The sequence below is a fragment of the Hyperoodon ampullatus genome (assembly GCF_949752795.1).
Source record: "Hyperoodon ampullatus genome assembly, chromosome: 5".
NCBI classification, from domain to species: Eukaryota; Metazoa; Chordata; class Mammalia; order Artiodactyla; family Ziphiidae; genus Hyperoodon; species Hyperoodon ampullatus.
In genome coordinates this window covers 62,070,720-62,090,804 of record NC_136918.1, presented here as the reverse complement: position 1 = coordinate 62,090,804, position 20,085 = coordinate 62,070,720, and the positions used below count along the sequence as shown (strand labels likewise).

At 33.6% G+C, this 20,085-nt stretch overlaps 1 protein-coding gene across 2 annotated transcripts in view; it reads right to left on the bottom strand.

Moving 5' to 3' along the window:
• The window catches only part of ZBBX (zinc finger B-box domain containing), a gene marked incomplete at its 5' end in the record, with an annotated part of 105,222 nt that overhangs the window by 12,637 nt on the left and 72,500 nt on the right, over positions 1-20,085 (bottom strand). Inside the window, 7 exons of one of the 2 annotated variants that reach the window (XM_079704403.1) lie at positions 3,288-3,404; positions 4,125-4,278; positions 7,717-8,021; positions 13,039-13,187; positions 14,812-14,891; positions 16,279-16,379; positions 16,760-16,869. In XM_079704403.1, coding sequence (XP_079560529.1) covers positions 3,288-3,404; positions 4,125-4,278; positions 7,717-8,021; positions 13,039-13,187; positions 14,812-14,891; positions 16,279-16,379; positions 16,760-16,869 — 1,016 coding nt within the window. The remainder of the gene's footprint in view (positions 1-3,287; positions 3,405-4,124; positions 4,279-7,716; positions 8,022-13,038; positions 13,188-14,811; positions 14,892-16,278; positions 16,380-16,759; positions 16,870-20,085) is intronic. The other variant, XM_079704404.1, reaches the window with a different exon arrangement.

Below are 20,085 nucleotides of genomic sequence, written 5' to 3'. Positions count from 1 at the left end.
TAAAACTCGTTAAAATAAACAAACAAGGACACCAAGGGGGGAAATCGGGGGGGGTGATGGTGGTGGGCTGAATTGGGAGATTGGGATTGACATGTTTACACTGATGTGTATAACATGGATGACTAATAAGAAAAATAAATAAATAAATAAATATTAAAAAATTTAAAAATAAACAAACAAAAGAAGTTATTAGGAAGAACTGGACTTCTGCTAACACAGGCAAACATGAGGTGAGAAAAATTTAACACAGAGTACAGATGCTTGCTGAACTCTTATAACAACATCTGGCTGCTACAGTATTAGAGGTTAATTGATCCCAGCTGAGAAAAAAATAGTACACTGGGGTTGGATCAGACTTATGCTTAGCACACAACAAAGAGACAGACCATCTTTCTTACTGGACATATACTCAAAAGTGTAATTTAAAGTACCTAAAACATAGAAAGACAGTGAGACTTCAGGTTGGTCCTTGATTTTATTTATTTTGTTCATTTAGGTACATCATTTCCTCTGGTGTTTCCTGTATAAGCTTATTAATGTTATTGCTAGGGTTAAGATTAGAGAACCAGTTAAGATGGGCACTAATGAAAAATGCCACGACTAAAGGGATCATCCCATATTTTTTTAAAAGTCCAGTTTGTAGATTATAAAACATAAGAAATTCCTTTTGGAAGTAACTTATGCTGTCACTGGCAATATAAATAATATTCCCATATATGTTTCAAGAACTCTTAGAAAATACATTTTTTAATGTATAAATTCTCAGTAATTTACACAGTGGAGCAAGAATATCAAAAGACAATAATGTTTTGCGACCCTTATCCAGGGAAAAAATATTGAGTCCTTTGGTCAGAATGTCACTTGTTATTGAAACAGTATGCAAAAAGCATGTTGCTCTGCTTATGTTTCATCCAATTCTAATGTTTTATTTAGAATAGTGATAATTACTATTATATTAAAGACTCTTCAGTGAGTGATTAATATTTTTTATATATCGGCATTCTTATGCCCATTAATGTAACCCAAAGCACCATTTTACATTATTTCCCCAATATTTTACTGGTCTTATTAGTAATCATAGCCTATATTCTTGAGCTAATACCAAGGACAATTTCTTCTGTTATACTTATAGTATATTTGTGGTCAGTGTTAATCTATAATTTCCTCAGATTACAGAGATAGGAAGTCGGAGTCGGGGAGCAGTAGGTTTGGGCAGCGGGTGGGGAGAAGCAATGGACTTTCTGCTCAACACACATGTATTTCATAGCTATCATGTTTTTATATTCACAAACTTAAAAATCTTACAGGAAGAGGCATTCCTTTATATACTGGCATCAGTTCAGAACATAAAACTTCTGTAACTTGTGGCATAGTCAGGAAAATTTCATTATTATTTCAGGCCACTACCTCTGTCCAGAAAGCCATCTCTTTCCACCTCTAACTGGGAAGTCTTAATAATGCTTTAAGATTTGGCTGAAATGTCACCTACTCTCTAACATCTTAAATATCAACATGTTTCAATGGCAAAGCAATTATTTTACTATCTCCATTCCTAAAAGACTGCACATGCATCTACCTCTATTATAACTGATCATATGTACTATTATTAGTTACCTATCAGTCTCCAGAAGCATGTTACTCATGGTTCTTTCATAAACCTTTTATTATTAATACATATGGTACAATTTATGTATTTACATGTCTATATAGCAGTTTTCTCAAAGTATGATTTTTGGACTATCTACATCAGCATGACATGGAATTGTTGATAAAATAAATGCAAATTCCTGGACCTTATCTCAGCCTTAATGAATCAGAATCTCTAAGAGTGACAATGAAAAATCCTCATTGCAACAGGTTTCCCAGGTGATTATGCTCATGCTCACATTCGAGAGCCTTTGAACTGGACTCTAAGCTCTCGGGCTTCTGGGAAGAAGGCTTACTTTATATCACCAGCACCAGGCCTCAAATAGGTGCTCCTTCAAATGTTTTTTATAGTAAATTATTGATTTCAACTGATCACTCTAAGTTGATATTTAAAGGCATTTGGCTACTTACATATAAAGATTTATTTTAGTAACAAATTCTCATAGCATGAATGTGAACTTGTTTTTAATCGATATGTAGTGACTTTAAAAAGTATCTTTGACTGCCTCAGAAGGAAGCAGCCAGAATATTTAAAGCTGCCCTAGACTTTGATGTGAGAATAGGTATCTAATTATAGAGTCAAAAAACATTTATCATAAATGAATGGATTTTCCACTAAAAAAAAACCTTTTAAAATCTGACAGGTTCTCAACATAAATGCACATGGAAAGAATCTGAGCTAGCCAAGTAGTTTTAATCACAGGATTTAGGGCAAGAGAGACATATAAACCTTACATATTTGGGCAAATCATATGTAATTAAATTTCTAGCTTGAAGGTGGCCTTCAGACGAAGGCAAACAGTCCCCTTTTTCAAGTGTTTCTCCTAAACCATGGGCTCCCGAAGACCAGGGAACATGCCTTATGCAACCATTTTCTCCCAGGGCCCAGCATGGTGCTGTCATACTCAACATGTGTATTGAATTGCCTTAATTCCTCAGTCATCTATTACAACTTCATATGAAATTCAGCACAAAGCAAACCTACTTTAGAAGGTATTTTAGGATAACAATAATGATCTAATAATACTATTGATTTTAATCATGCCAAAATTCTCTGCATACCCTCACTAGGAAAATACTGCAATGAGCATTCAATATGTCGAAAGAGTTATCCTATAGAAAATCTTGAAATTATTTTGGCTAGAAAATAGAGTTAATGAACTGAAATTAAGATTCCAGGGCCAAAATATTAAGCATCAGGTTTAAAGTAGAAGTTTCTTAACCACAGCAGCAAGTAGCAATCTTATGGCTTTGTGTGATCATAATACAAATCAAGAAGAGGAGTATGCAAAATCTAGTATAGATATACTCTTTCCTGAAAGTGTAATGAAACCCAGCATGTATTTTATAAGAGTTGTTCAAAATATATGCCATATCCTGAGCTACATTTTAAAAATATTATTTTCTAATACATTGTCACAGAAAGGAGCTAAGACTGTAAAATTTATGTTTTTGAGAAGAATAAAGACTACTCTTGGTTTTTTGGTTTTGGAAGAAAAGCCCAGGACAGTTTAAATGAGTAAGTTTAAATTAAGTAACTGCAAAAACTAATTTTCAGGTGCCTAGTAAACTGCTAAGAGACAAACTAATAAATGAAGTGAGCCACCAATATGGCACTGCAGCCTTACAGCCAATCTTACCAGTCTTTTGCTGTGTTCTCCTTGATGATGGGTTCTGGGCTGTCTTCAGAACACCCAAGGCAACTGCATTATCAGCATAGGCACTTACGCTATGGTCTGGGATCCATTCTCTGTCTCCTAAAAATGGAAAAATGGTAAAATTATATAAAGTTGAAAAAGAGGAGACATCCATATTTTTGCTTTATTATATGTATTGCCTTACTGGATAATATTTAGCTAAATAAAAAACATTTTTTAACAGTGAGGTATATATTATGAAACAAAACAAAAGGAATAAATTCTAAATTGCAAAGATATTGCACACACATACAAGTTTGAACAGAAACAAATATTTTAAAAAGTATACAGCAATATAACATAAAATATAATCATTTGTATGTGAAAAAATATATTTGAATACATAGGAAATTTAAGAATACAGGAGACACCAAGACATGGCTTTAAAAGGAAATTATGGATATGTCTCAGAAATCTCACAGATCCTAAGATTTTAAGATGGCATTTAAGAATTATTGTATAATACTTAACATTGATTGACTGATAGTCAATCAAGTGAGTTGAAGAATTACTATTAATTTATTAAGGACCACACTTTTAAAATACAAAAATAATCTCTCTCAGTCTCATTATAGCCATGTTTTCTGACAATAGCCTTAAATATAAATATATGGCAACTCACACAGGGTTAATAATTCCAGCCAGAAAAGAAGAAAATGATTTATTTGTTGAACAGAATTGCCCAGTATTTCCTAAGATGTTGACAAACTGTTTTAAAAAAAGGTGTCAGAAAACTGTTAGCTTGGTCCACAGGCCGTCTGATTTTATGTCTGAATTTACCTGCAATTGTAATCCTAGTACTGGAGTAGCTGCATTCTAAGCTATGAGAAGGAAGTAAGTTGAGTCTTTCATTTTTATCAGAAACAAAGAATCTTTCAAGTCCTTGATATTTTTCAGTTATGGGCTTACTTCTGAGGGCTATTTCTTGTAATAACTAGGAAACAAAATATTCAACAAAGTTAAGTTTATTTTATCTCATCCACACAAACCAGCACATTCATTCGCTGAGCACCTACTATGTTCTTGGCATGGATTCTGCCCACATCAAGTTTAGGTTCTAGTTGTGGAGATATAAGTAATAACACATTTATATAGAGTAAATTCAGAAAAATGCATAAACCACAATTACAGTAATAATCTGAAAGTTGCCATCAAATCTAAGGAGGACAGAAGTTCATGAAAAAAAAGTAAAGTTTTCCTATCTCTTTCCTTTCCTTTATTTTCTTCCCTCAGTGTCTTTGCACATAAATTACTCTGGAAAATAGAGTCTCTCTCATATGCTGTGCTTTTGTACTAGTAGTGTCTTTGTCTATAAATAAAATAAATTCAGAGACAAAAGTAAAATACTGATGGAAACAAATCTGATCTGATCATGGTCACAGAGAAAATCCAAGTTAACAAAACATTCACCATGAATAAAATACACAAGTAGGAAACTGAGGCAAGGGTGAGCTAAGTAATTTGTGAAGTTTATACAGGTAGAAACTAGCAGACCTAGATTTTGAATATATAGATCTGGCTGATCTGAAGCCTAGGCTTACTCCACCACCCTATGAATTCATATTTTGATATGCTTTCATCCTAGGGAAGAATATAAATATGGAATTAAAAAAGTACATGGGTCTAGTAGGAAACAAATTAGAGATGTACCAGTGAGAGCTCTGGATGGACTTAAAATACAATCAGAGTGGCTATCAGTATTTAACAGTTCCCTAAAGCATCTAACTAATGCCCAGATGCAGTCTGTTTCAAGGTGGTAATCACACAAAGAAAATTACGATAACTCTATTCAAATGTATAAATCATATAAATGATATTACAAAACCAAGCTAGTGACCAATAAAGCACTTCCTTCAAAGAAAAGTCCAAGTCCACCCTACTCATGATGTCTTCACTGGCTCTCTCAGACACTGATCAAAAATTCACAGGACCCCTTCAGCTCTAGTGGAGCTCATATTTGGATCAGACAATTGAAAATATGGAAGTTTCTTTTAAAGCCTAGGCTAACAGAGAACAACGAGATTGAATTTGCTTGTTTGCCCAATGTCACCAAGTTAACTATTGGAAGTTTCAGATTCAAAACAAAGAGCCCCTGCCTAGTTCATGTTCTTCCTGGCACATGCCCCTACCTCATTGCTGCTGTTTTACAACTTAGTACTCAATTCCACACCTTTATGAAGAACTCAATTTCTGGAAACTGAAGTGCAAAATGTACTGTCTTATACTCCATTTTGAAGTCAAGTAATGCCACTGCTTAAAATGCCCCTACTGTCCACTCCTGAATTTTCTACTGGAGCATAACTGATTTCTAAATAGTTTCTGCTCAGGGAATGGTTTCTACTAGGGCAGGGGAAGAGTAAAAGCAGTTCATGTAGAGTCATTAGGGATGAAAAGAAAGTAGATTCTACCACTAAGTGTAAAGCACTGTGGTTCTATGATATAATCATTTACCACTTATTTTTTTTACAATAGTAGTATAAGAGATCAAAATTAGTAGTTTTTTAACATTTCAATTTTAATGCTGAAATACTTTAAATATATAGATATGTACAGCACATAATATAACTTTCTCACACAATATCAGTAATCTAAAAGACTTGCTTCAAATATCTATACCAAAAATATATATTAGACTTTATAAGTAGAATTTATTGTATTATTGTATTGAAGTTGACATACACTATTACAATGTAAGTTTTTGACTATTATTTCATCTGAGTGTATCCATAAGAAGTTCTAATTATCTTAAATGTTTCCAAAAATGCTATCAGACTTATATATACTCTATGTATCCTTTCATATTTAAATTTTAATATCACATTTTTGAGATGTATCCATGTTAATAAAAGTAGCTATGTTTCATTCATTTTAATTGTTACATTGCTTTCCATTATGTGAATTACCACAAATTATGTACCTGTGAGTTTTGCCAAATGTCTTTTATTAGGTTACAGAAAATAATGTCCCCCCCAGGACACAGGTCAGGCAGGCTGACACCCAGTATAAAAGAACTGGGCTCTATATGCTCAAAATTCCTCTCTTATAACACAGCACACAGCATGTGCAGGTGTCACCTAGCCCTCCACATGATGCCCTGTGGAAACTGGAAAATCAGAGTCCTTGTTTGTTCTGTTTGCAGAAATTCATTCTATGATTAATTGTTTTCTTCATTGGGGGAAAGGGAGAAGCTCAGCTGCCATGGGCATTGATTTGGGGAATCTGTTATTGGCTAAATTGTGGGAATGTCTTCCTAGAAGGGATTGGGGTTTACTTTTGCCAGATACATCAGGGCATCAATAGACATGGATCAACATTAGTGTTAATTTATTGGCTTGCAGATTCCAAGTAAGGAATGTACATTCAAACTCTAAACCAAAGCTGGATTAAAGTCCAAGATTTCCATTTTTCAGATAAGATATTTATTGACTTGGGCCAGATCCCCTGCAAAAATCAGTTTCCTTTCATCTTGTTGTACCTGTGAGTATGTCTCCTTGTGTACTCCTTCAGAGACTGAGCAGACTTTTAGGGACCTAAGGTTTTTGCAGAGGTCTCAATTCTAATTTCTCACTTTGAAAAGGAAAAAGACCTGTCACTAAGTGGGCATAGAAATCCAAACCCCTAAGCAGAAGTAGCAGCAACTCAATATTCATTCTTCAACTTTTTTGGTACCTCCTTCAGTTTAGGCACCATGGAGATTCATTACAAATGACTGTAAAGTCTTGTTAAAGTATTTGACTTCCTCAGTTTCCAAATAATTTAACATTTGACTTGTCCAATTTCTAAATAACTTATTATTAATAATCATAATTACTTAAGATTTTTAGTACATAGAACAGAGATTCAAATATAGTTTTTAAATTTGGCAATAATGCAATAATGAACCGCTTTATCTTTTTTTCTCTAAGAAGAAACAAAAACTACACCCCTATTTCTTTATTAGCCATATTCCTGAAGAATTACCTTTTCAACCTTATATTTACATTAAGGCACAAAAACTGGTTTTATCTACAAAACTGCATTTATTTTTTCATTTTAACCAGTGACTATAGAGTAGAAAGCTAGAAAGGATTTATTACAGTTAATTATTCATAATAATGAATTTCATTTAGAAAAGTAGCAGCACTCTTACTATAGTGCATGAGGTGGGCCTTAAATTATTTGTCATAGAAAATCATTTCTTATAATGGCATTTACCATATTAGAATTTGTTCTGCAAGTCATTTATATTCTTTTTCATGTGAGTTACTCTTCAACTATAATGTCGCACACTTTAAATTCAATAGGAAGTAACATTTAAGAATATATTGTGTCAATATGAATTTTTTATGTTTATTTTAAATTTTTTAATACAATAAACATAATTGATATTTACCAGTGGTGACTCTGTAGTTTTAGAATCTTCAGAGTTTGGCCTCTCATGCAGATTGCTAAATTCCAAGGATTCCTTGTCCTCTTGAGATAATTTCCCCTTAATGGAGGCTTTTTCTATATCTGTACTTGGCAAAGAATCCTTGCTCTCAAGTGATATGCAGGAATCATCATACTTTTGACTACTTTCTATATCTATGCTGTCTTCTTTGAAATTTCTCTCAAAAAAGCTGTTTTCCTCTAATTTTTCAACAGCAGGAGAGTAAGCATCAGGATTCACAATGTCACCAAAATCTGCACTTGAAGTTCCTGAGGTTGAAAACACATATTTACAAAAGTTAAATAAATAAATATAAACAAATAAATTGATTAAACTGTTCACTAACCAAAAGTTCTGTGCTATAAACTTTTATCATTAAACACTATTTTTTTAACCAATGCTTCTCTACTGAGTTCTCAGTGTTAAAATACTTTTACATGGCTCATGTTCATAAATGATAATTATATATATATATATATTCAAGCCTAAATTATTTAGAGTAATGGAGGGAGACAAGATATTGTTTTGTAATGCAGTCTTGAAATTGATGCAAATTTTCATTTCAGCCTGTGGTTCAATTCCCACTTTCCTACTCTCTCTCCCACTCAAGTTTTATATCAGCAATTTATGAGAAACAATACAGAGGAAACCTTATTTCCCACATTTTACCTCTTTTGCTTAGCATGACTAGTGATGAGGAGAGGGCAAAGGGAAATCTGTCAGATGAAAGAACAGCAGCATTTAGGGGCACAGAAATGTTTAAGCTGGGACACCTGCCTCTGAAAAACTACAAAATGAGCAAAATTATGTTAGTCTCCCACCTCATTATGTCTGCTTTAAAAAATCACTTGGTTTAGATCACTGATTTTCAACCTGGCTGCACAATGGAATCATCTGAAGGTACTCTTTAAAACTGTCAGTGTATGGGCCTGACCCCAAACCTATTAAATCAAACACTGACAGTGGGACTTAAGCACTGTTTTTTGTTTTTTTCCCCCTCCACCAAGTTCTCCAGGTGATTATAATGTGCAACCAGGATTATGAAACATTGTTCTAGATTTTCTTAAGAATAAAAATTCTTTAAAAAGCTTTGTACCATACTGCTTTCATTCTCTCTCTCTCTCTCTCTCTCTCTCTCTCTCACACACACACACACACACACACACACACACACACATATTTATCCAGACTGAATATAGCTTCATCTGATTATCCCTTATTCTCTTTCCAATATACATGTCTTATCTCTATAAATAGACTGTGAAAACAGTAGAGGCTACGACTAAAATAGTCTCCAGTGATACAAACTCTGCCTTACAGCCCAAAGGACTTACTTGTTGCAATCAAATGTTTATACAATTCAGCAATTACACACAGTACTTAGAACTTCCACTTCCAATATCACCTCTTAAATTGCACAAGTACTGTGAGAAATGCAATAAGTTGTATGTCAGAGAAATATTTTATAGAAAAACTTTATAAAAGCTATTCAATTTAATGAAACTTTCATGGTAATGCTGTACTTTCCTACTAAACTTGAAAAGAAATTATCTGAATCTAATATTTTTGCGGATAGAGCTGCCATTTCCTAGGTACAAATGTCTACAACGAACCTCTACAATATTTTTGCAAGATTGTAAAATTCCATTATTAGGATTTATTGCTGCTAAGAAGGTGAGAACACAGCCTCTTAATAATGTTTAAAATGCAATACAGAAAGTACAGATATGATTTAATTTAGTCTCATTAGAAGACCTTTTAAGTCATAAAAAATAGATGTCTTGGTTCAACATTCAAAAATCAATTATTCTAACCTGTCACATCAACAGGATAAAGAAGAAAAATCACAGGATCATATCAATAGATGCAGAAAAAGCATTCAACAAAATCCAACACTCATTCATGATAAAAACTCTCAGCATACTATAAATAAAGGGGAATTTCCTCAACTTAATAAAGACTACCTAAAAAAAAACTACAGTTAATATCATAATTAATGATAAGAAACTAAAAGCTTTATTTCTAATATCAGGAACGAGATAAAGATGTCCACTCTTACCACTTCTTTTCAACATTGTACTGGAAGCCCTAGCTAATTCAATAAGACAAGAAAAGGAAGTAAAAGGTGTACAGATTGGGAAGGAAGAAATAAATCTGATTTTGTTCACAGATTAGATGATTGTCTATGTATAGATCCAAAAGAGTTGACCAAAAACTTCTGGAATTACTAAGTGATTATTGAATGGTTGCAGGATATAAGGTCAACATACAAAAGTCAATTGCTTTCCTACACACCAACATGAACAAGTGGAATTTAAAATTAATAACACAATACCATTTACATTAGCACACAAAAAACTGAAATACTTAGGTATAAATCTAAAAAAAAATGTAAGATCTACATGAGGAAAACTAGAAATCTCTGATGAAAGAAATCAAAAAACTAAATAAGTGAAGGGCTAGTTCATATTCATGGATAAGAAGACTCAATTTGTCAAGATGTCAGTTCTTCCCAATTTCATCTAAAGATTCAATACAATCCCAATCAAAATCCCAGCAAGTTATTTTGTATATATTGACAAAGTGATTTTAAAATTTATATGGAGAGGCAAAAGACCCAGAATAGGCAACACAATATTGAAGGATTGACACTATACAACTTTGAAAATTATCACACAGCTATAGTAATCAAGACAAAGTGGTATTAGCAAAAATATAAAAATAGATCAATGGAACAGAATGGAGAATCCATAAATAGATTCACTTAAATATAGGCAACTGATCCTTGACAAAAGAGTAAAAGCAATATAGTGGAGAAAAGATAGTCTTTTCAACAAATGGTGTTGGAACAAGTGGACATCCATACGTCCCCAAATAAATCTGGACACAGACCTTACACTCTTCACAAAAATTAACTCAAAATGAATGATAAACCTAAATGTAAAATGCAAAACTATAAAACTCCTAGAAGATAGGAGAAAATCCAGATAATCTTGGTTATGGTAATGACATTTTAAAATACAACACAAAAGGCAGGATCCATGGAAGAAATAATTGATAAGCTGGACTTCATTAAAATTAAAGACTTCTGTGAAAGACACTGCTAAGAGAATGAGAAGACAAGCCAAATATTTGGAGAAAATATTTGCAAAACACATACATAAAATACTATTATCCAAAATATACAAAAGAACTCTAAAATTTTCAACAGTAAGAAAACAGACAACCCAATTAAAAAATGGGCAAAAGGCCTTAACAGACACCTCATCAAATGAGATATATATGGCAAATAAGCATATGAAAAGATGCTCAACATCATACATCATTAGAGAATTTCAAATTAAAACGAGATACCACTATACAATTATTAGGTTGGCAAAAATCCAAAACACTGACAATGCCAAATATTGGCAAGGGTTTGAAAAACAGGAAGACTCATTCACTGTTGGTGGGAATGAAAAGTGGTAAAGTCAATTTGAAAGACAGTTTGGTGGTTTCTTACAAAATTAAACATACTCTTACCAACAGTTGTGCTCCTTGGTATTTATTGAAATGAGTTAAAAACTTATGTCCAAACAAAAACTCAAACATGGATTTTTATAACAGCTTTATTCATAATCGCCAAAACTTGAAAGCAACCATGATGTCCTTTAATAAGTGAATGTATAAATAAATTGTGGTACATTCAGACAATGGAATATTATTCAGCACTAAAAAGAAGTGAGCTATCCAAGCCATGAAAACACATGGGGGCACCTTTAAATACATATTATTAAGTAAAAGAAGCCAATCTGAAAAGACTATTGTATGATTTCAGCTATATTACATTCTGGAAAAGGCAAAACTGGAGACAGTAAAAAGATCGGTAGTTGCCAAGGGTTAGCAGGGAAGTTTGTGTGAAAAGACAGAGCACAGAGGATTTTTAGGGCACTGAAACTACTTTGTATTATTCTATAATGTTGGATACAAGTCATTATACATTTGTCCAAACCCAGAGAACGTACAACACCAAGAGTGAACCCTAATGTAAACTGTGGACTCTGGGTAAAAATGATGTGTCTATGTTCATTGATTTTAACAAAGTATTGTTAAGTAATTTGTACTACTCTGGTTTGGGATGCTGATAGTGGAAGAAGCTATGAGTTTGTGGAGTCTGAGGGTATATGGGAAGTCTGTACTTTATGCTTAATTTTCCTATGAACCTAAAACTGCTCTAAAACATAAAGTCTATTCAAATAAACTAAGTATCTTTAAAGTAACACTTAATGGGCATTTGTATTCAGCATTTTCCCAAAGGCAGGTGGAACTCCAAGCTCCAGGTAGGTTAAAAATACCTTCTGGCTTAGACCTGGAGCCCTGTAAAGTCCTAAATTCCCATGTGGGTATAGTTCATTGTCATATGATTTAAAGGCTTCATAGCTGAAAATGTTAAAACCAGCATGATTACTACAAATCATTGTTCTCTACCATCTGTTTCCCAATGAAAAGGTAATCAACAGTTTTACAACTAGTCACTTTAAATAATGATCTCCGACATCTCTCAAATTCTTCACATAAGATATATTTATTGGTTTTTCTGAGAATCCTAAGTAGATAAAATAAAATCCTAAGTAGATAAAAGCAGATTAGAAATAATCTAGTTCCCATATTTTAGTTTTGGAAAGTGAGATCTAAGAAAGGAAGTGACATATTCAAGGTCACATAGCAATTTAAGGCAGAAATGAAAACAAAATCTGACTCGCAAGCCAGGATACTTTGCTATGACTGTCTTTAAATGATTATCTCAGCATCTAGAAATTAAAACCAGACATTAGCACACAGTATTCTAATCTATAGATTCCAAGGGTACTACTAGTAATAACAATGTAGATATATAAACAGATGATTTGCTTTGGTTTTATCACTAATGTAAACTTTACACAAACTTAAATACTTTAGGAAAAGATTTAGTGCAAGGGAGGGAGGACAAAAGAGTGTCAATCAGACTTTTGTCACTAAAAGCCCATCTATTCAATCCTTTAAATGCTAGCTCAGTCCATGACTTTTAGAGTAGTCCTATACCGGCTGCTTTTTCCTCTGAATACAAATACCATTGTCCATTGACCAAAAAGAGTATTTGATAGAAAATTATATATTTTCAACCAATTTTCTCCTGAGGACTAAATCTTCTGGGTTTAAAATGAACAGCAAAATAGGCAAAGCTTTTATATACTGCAATACCTATTGGTTTTATTAAGTTACTAACATTCAACATTAATAATATTAAGCAACAACAAAAAAAGTTACCTTTTGAGTTATCTTTACAATAAGAAGTGTTGTTGCTCAGATGAAGATGTAAGAGGTGTGTTTTTCCCTTGGTGAAAATATGATGTTGATGGATGTCATTTTCATATAAAAAAGTATTCTGATAATCATGAAATGTGCAACTTTCATGTCTAGGGACAAGCAAAAGAATAGAGTTGAAAGAAATTATATATAAAAAAGTTAAAAGACCCAGCTTATTAAAATAAATACAGTAAAACCTTAAGGGAATAGGGTTATTCACATTAATTTAATATTTGCTTCAACGTACTGTGGACAATTCTAAACTACAAGTAACTAAACAGTATTATGAATTTAAAGGAAATAGGCAACTGGGACAAACCTGATTTAACTATAAATTTTTAATTGACAGTTTCTTGTTAAAAGTATTCTGAAATAAGTTTGGTTTCTCATGGTCTTTCTTCTAAAAATGGAGAGTTATCTTTCAATCTTATCAAGCTCATGAAATCAAGGTTTTATTGCTTAAATAAACTTTTTATTTGTTCATCATGAACTATATGAGTTCAAAAGCCTTATGTGGTATTTATATCTCAATTTTAATGAAGATTACCATGTACAAGCATAATTACAATTGAATAACAATTCTATGAATGGAATAATATATTTAATAATACTTGATATTTATGTAAGCTCTACATAGTACCACATAAAAACTCATGGATTATACTTAACCAAAAAGGTCCTCTTGTGTCACTTATGATGCTTTATGACTCTTAGAAAAGAAGCTCTACGGGTACCTCCAAACCCAAGATGCAAAACTATTGCCAAACTGTAATCAGTAACTTTCTCTGCCTTGTCTAACATGGAGGTCAAAGCAAAGACTTGTGATAAGATATATAAAAGAATCAAGTTAGAGAGTAGAAATCCATTTCCTTAGGGATATAGTAGTGCATATAAACCTCTTATATACTGACCAGAAGTTTGTCTCCTGCCAAAAGCACATTTGCTGCTAAATATCTGGGTCTATGTGTCCAAAGTGGGGCTTTTGGGGTCTGAGGGCATCACTTAGGCCCACTGCTGCTCCAAAATGCTGACAGGGGCCTAAGATGATCTGAATATATAAACAAAGAATCGGTGTAGGGGCTACTTAATAGGAACTTCATTCTGCTGTTTACCCAACTTAATGCTTTGTAGTCAAAACATGTGAAATCCTAGCTAAAGTTTCAACAGCAAAGAGGACTTAGAATAATTTTTAGCATTACTAACAGATATAGCTAGGTATTATTTTTCATTTGGAAATGACAAAATTCTAAAAAAAATTTACAAGCTGAATCATTATAATTCATTATTTAATTTATCACACAGTAAAATCTACCTAGGAAGTAATCTATAGTTTGGGGGCTTTTCTTGTCTCTCAACTTATTAATGCACCTGTTTTTATTTAGGGTTCATAACAAACTGAAGAAAAATCCAAAGAGTATCTTTGGAGAAAGTAAGGAAGTTCATATGAAATATATGACTTGGGAGGCCATTTCAAATAATAACAATCCCTAAATTCAGAAGCATCTATTAAATAATCCAGATATTAGGTAAGAGTATAAACATATCATTATAGATAATTTTCTAATTACTGAATGCTGATAAATATTAGCAATATTGTACCCAAATTTAAAAATGGTTTAAATAAAATATATTCTAACATTAAAGTCACATTTTTTATGTTGTGAATTTCTCAAGAGATAGTTAATTTTTTGTCAGTTTTTAATAAGTATCAAAAGTGAATTAGAAAGATCTTACCTTTGTTGACTGTCTGCATCTGCTAACTCAACTTTATAAGGCACGACATTTCCCGGTTCTTCAAATTCTGCTTCATCAGTCTTATTAAACACATGTTGTATAATATCAGTATGTTCAACAAATTTATAATACATTAACCAGCTAATTTGTGCATAATATTTAGAGAATTCTTTTTCTCACAAAGAAATGTCATGAGCTCTCTGACTATATGCCACAGAGCATTAGTTCTAGGAGAACTAAACAAATTCAACAGATATTTGCTGAGGGTTTTTGCTGTGTCAGTACAGTTATCACTACTATCACACCCAGAACCAAATATAACAACTTAGGTTTTATTTTGCATCTACAAAGTGCCAAGTAGATAAGTGACTAAGATGTTTTTCATTCTCTGGCCAGCATGTCATACCATATGCATCAACAATTTAATGAAGAGCACACACAAATACACATGCATATATGTATTTATTTGTTCAGAATCTTCAATTTATCCAGAGCAGAGATAAAAATGTTGCCAGGCATACACACACACACACACACACACACAGTAGAAGCTATTAACCTCAAGAAGAAAGTAGTACTTAAAAAGGTACTTCCTCATTGTAGTCTTTCTCTGTGACAACCATAGTAAGAGAAACATTGAGGACAGGGGTATACTCAGCTACTAGAGGACTAGAAAGTCAGAAATGCACTGAGTTTATCACAACTTAACCCTTCAGCCTGGAGCTCTAGCTCTGACTGACTCTAGCTCCAGCTTATTCTACCTGGTGTCTTCTAGAGGTTTGTATTCAATTTATTATTATACTAAATCCCTTAAATTTTTTTTTGGGGGGGCGGGGGGTATGTGGGCCTCTCACTGCTGTGGCCTCTCCCGCTGCAGAGCACAGGCTCTGGACGCGCAGGCTCAGCGGCCATGGCTCACGGGCCCAGCCGCTCCGCGGCATGTGGGATCTTCCCGGACCAGGGCACGAACCCGCGTCCCCTGCATTGGCAGGCGGACTCTCAACCACTGCGCCACCAGGGAAGCCCAGTCCCTTAAATCTTAATACTATTTTTCCTTTAAATAGAAAATATTAAATGACATTCAACAAACTAAATTTATACAAATTTTATTAAATAAATATCATATAATGAGAATAGTCTTTGTTAAAAAGCCTGATAACACAGAGAACTAAATAAAACAAACACTAAACTACATTTCTACAAGTTAAAAGAGTGAAATGTCTTCTCATCTCCCATACTATGACACAATATCAATTTAGCTCACAAATTTACTGTCTACATTAAAATAATAGTCTGCTGTATTCCTGTCAGCGTATTTAAATTCAAATACTTGTAAATTTATAATACTTGTTATATACTTGTAAATTTATTGCAACAAGAAATCTTGTTGAAAATAACATGTAGTTGTAACTGTACATTATGAATTTCCTGTTTGTTAAGTAATATGAGTGGTCATTATGAACTTACATCATCCAGTTCGACTATTTTTAGAGATGGTTCAGGTCTCTCTCTGTTTAATTCTTCTACTGGCAGAAAAAGAGCTGGGGGTTGTATTTTGATATCTTCAACTAGAAAATAAGATTAAAAATAATATCATCAAAACATATACCTTACCTGATAATTCATCTTCAAATAACATAGGCAACAATAGAAGAAGAATGTTCTCCTGTGCATCCACACAAAGGAATAAATACTGTCAATTTTCCCAGTTCAAGTAAAATACACATTTACTTAACATTCGATTTTTAAATGAAACTATTTAAACTAAGGGAAAGTAAATCTAGAGAATGGCAAGGAGAGTCTGCATGATTTTGATCTGGAGATAAAGTGTACACAGTGCAGTTGAGAATGATACAGTAAAGAAAATGAAAAGCAGATGCTGATTAATGCTCAGTGTATATAATTTGAAATAGTAAATGTGAAAATATCTAATTAAGGCTGAACTAACCATCACTATCTTCATCATTTTCATTCTGAGAACACTGTGCCTCACTACTGGTTTTACACTGAGGTATAAAGGTGTCCAGTAGCATGTTTTGAAGTTGCTCCTGTGGAGTTCTACAAAACAAGAAAAAAGCAATTAAAAGCCTAAAGTACATTATCTGAAATTTCTCCAGACAAGATCTTAATTTATTTCACAAACAAGTAAGTCTACAAAATTAATAATGAAAACCATAGCCATACCTCTAATTCACAGAAGAAAAGTACAACTGTATAACGTAATCTTAATCCACTAAAATAATTTTGTAAATCAAATTAACATCACACAAGGTTTTTAATTTCATATCTTATTGTTTTTCCTTTAGGACGAAAATCAAAGTTATGATAGAATTTGGTATTTTTGCAAAAAAAACACATGGAATCCATGAAACATATCACACTGTTTAAAAAGCTAATTTACAAATGTGTGTTGTATCTCACAGACTTGGCATTATGTTGATAAGTTCTAAGAGAACTGAAGACATTTTTCTGAACTTCCACCAAGCCAGTTGGGTAATAAAATAGGCTTCCACTATAAGAATGTGAGGTGTTCCAGCTGTAGCATCTATTATCTAATTAACAATGAGGTCTGATGTGGCCTGTCTCACATACAAGGCGATGAAGCACAGGAATTCTTAGAGGTCTTGTGCATTTGGTTCCGAAGGATAGTCCCGAACAATGGGGAAGGGAGTCACTTTTTAACTGCCCTTAAACCGCACAGCTCTTCTAGGTTATGCATGCTCGCTGAGCCCCCATATAAAAGTCAGGGCCTTCTTAATATTAGCTGGTGACAATAACACAAAAAATGTACCAGGCTATGTTCTAAACAATGTGGGGTACTGAATCTTAACAGGAATATTAAATAGGTGCTAATATAATCTAAGTTTGATGAGAAAATTAAAGCACAAAGAAGTAAACCAACTTGTTCAGTCATTCAGGTAGTAAATGCAGCAACGACAATTTGAACTCAAGCAGTCTGCCTCCCTAAGCCCATGTTCTTAATCATTACTCTATATTGTCTCTCTCACAATTTGCAAAGGTACTAAATATTTAATGATCTCCTGGCAAACTGTGACTATGTGCATTTCCCCAGTATATGTAATGTATATATCAGAACACTCCAAAATATTTATATATTATCCAGCTTTGAAGAGCATGTCATCTTACATCCATAATTTAATTAAATGATGGAAAAGATTAAAGAGTAAAGGTCAAAGACAAACTGGCATCTGGTCACCAGAAACCTCTTTCCAGTTTGACATAGATATACTGTACTAAAAGTTCAATCACTGATACACATAAATGTACTAATATCCAGATACGCCTTCATGAAGTGAAAACTTACCTAATTTTAGGAGGAAAGCCCTGAACCAAAGATCAGTTAATAGAGCAGTGGAGCTGAAGGGGTCCCTTAGATTATTTATTCCAAACTCAATGTTTTTCAGGTGATAAAATTTGGACCAAGAGAATTAAAGTGATTTGCCCATGAACAAACAACTAGTTAGTCAATAAACTAACTCTACATTCTGGATTGGGACCCTAACACAATTGCTTTGTCAAAAGATCATGCCACATAAATAAAAGATGACATATGCTTTAGAATAGGATTACCTCACCAGATTTTCCTCTTTTAAAATTTAAACAAATATGTATTGAGCATTGACCAATTCATTTGGGGAAACCAAATTGACCAAATCATTCTTGTGATGAGTGGTTCTAACACCGTGAATCAGTGTTAGGCTGTTTGCATCAGAATCACCGGAGAAGATCTTTTTGAATGCAGAATCTCATACCCATCCTTAAAAACACTGATTTTTAGGTCTCTCTGGGGCCGGGAGGAGAAATCAGCATTCTAAAAACCTCCCCCTATGTTTCTGATGATCAGCTAGAACTGAGAAGTACATATAATAAAAAAGAGTAGGGGAGGGCTTCCCTGGTGGCGCAGTGGTTGAGAGTCCGCCTGCCGATGCGGGAGACACGGGTTCGTGCCCCGGTCTGGGAGGATCCCACGTGCCGCGGAGCGGCTGGGCCCGTGAGCCATGGCCGCTGAGCCTGCGCGTCCGGAGCCTGTGCTCCGCAATGGGAGAGGCCACAACAGTGAGAGGCCCGCGTACCGCAAAAAAAAAAAAAAAAAAAAAAAAAAAAAAGAGTAGGGGAACTGGAGTAGAAATACCAGCTAATTTTTAATATCCACCCTTAAAATACTCTAAATCCAAATTGTATGATCTCTTTCATGAAACTTTCTTAGCATTTAAAAGATCCACTAGAAAAAAAAGAGAAAATAAACCAGTGGGACTACATCAAACTAAAAAGCGTCTGCACAGCAAAGGAGACCATCAACAAAATGAAAAGACAGCCTACCAAATCAGAAGATATTTGCAAATCATATATTTAATAAGAAACTAATATCTAAGTAATATTTAAGATATATAAATCAACAACAAAAAACCCAAAGAACCCAATTAAAAATCGGCAGAGGATCTGAATAGACATTTTTCCAAAGAAGACATACAGATGGCCAACAGGCACATGAAAAGATGCTCAACATCACTAATCATCAGGGAAATGCAAATGAAAACCACAATGAGATATCACCTCACATCTGCTAGAATGGCTATCATCACAAAGATAAGAAATAGCAAATGTTGGAGACGATATGGAGAAAAGGGAACTTTATACACTGTTGGTGGGAATGTAATTTGGTGTAGCTGCTATGGAAAACAGTATGGAGATTTCTCAAAAACTTAAGAATAGAACTACCATATGATCTAGCTATTCCATTTCTGGGTATTTATCTGAAGAAAATGAAAATAATAGTTTGAAAAGATATATGTACCCCTTTGCAGCTTTATTTACAGTAGCCAGGATATAGAAACAACCTCAGTGCCCAGCAACAGATGAATGGATAAAAATGTGGTTTTATACACACACACACACACATACACACACACACACAAACACACACACACACACTATGGAATACTACTTAGCTATAAGCAAACATAAAATCTTGACATTTGTGATAACATAGATAGACCTTGATAGTATAAGTGAAAAATGTCAGAGAAAGACAAATGATTTCACTCATAAGTGAAATATAAAAAAAATAAATAAACAAACAAAACAAAACAAAAACAAATACATTAATACAGAGAACAGATTAGTGGTTACCGGAGGGGAAGGGGAGTAGAAGAGGGCGAAATGAGTAAAGGTGGTCAACTGCACAGTAATGAACGGAAACTAAACTTTTGGTCGTGAGCAGGTTGCAGTGTATACGTGAGCAGGTTGCAGTGT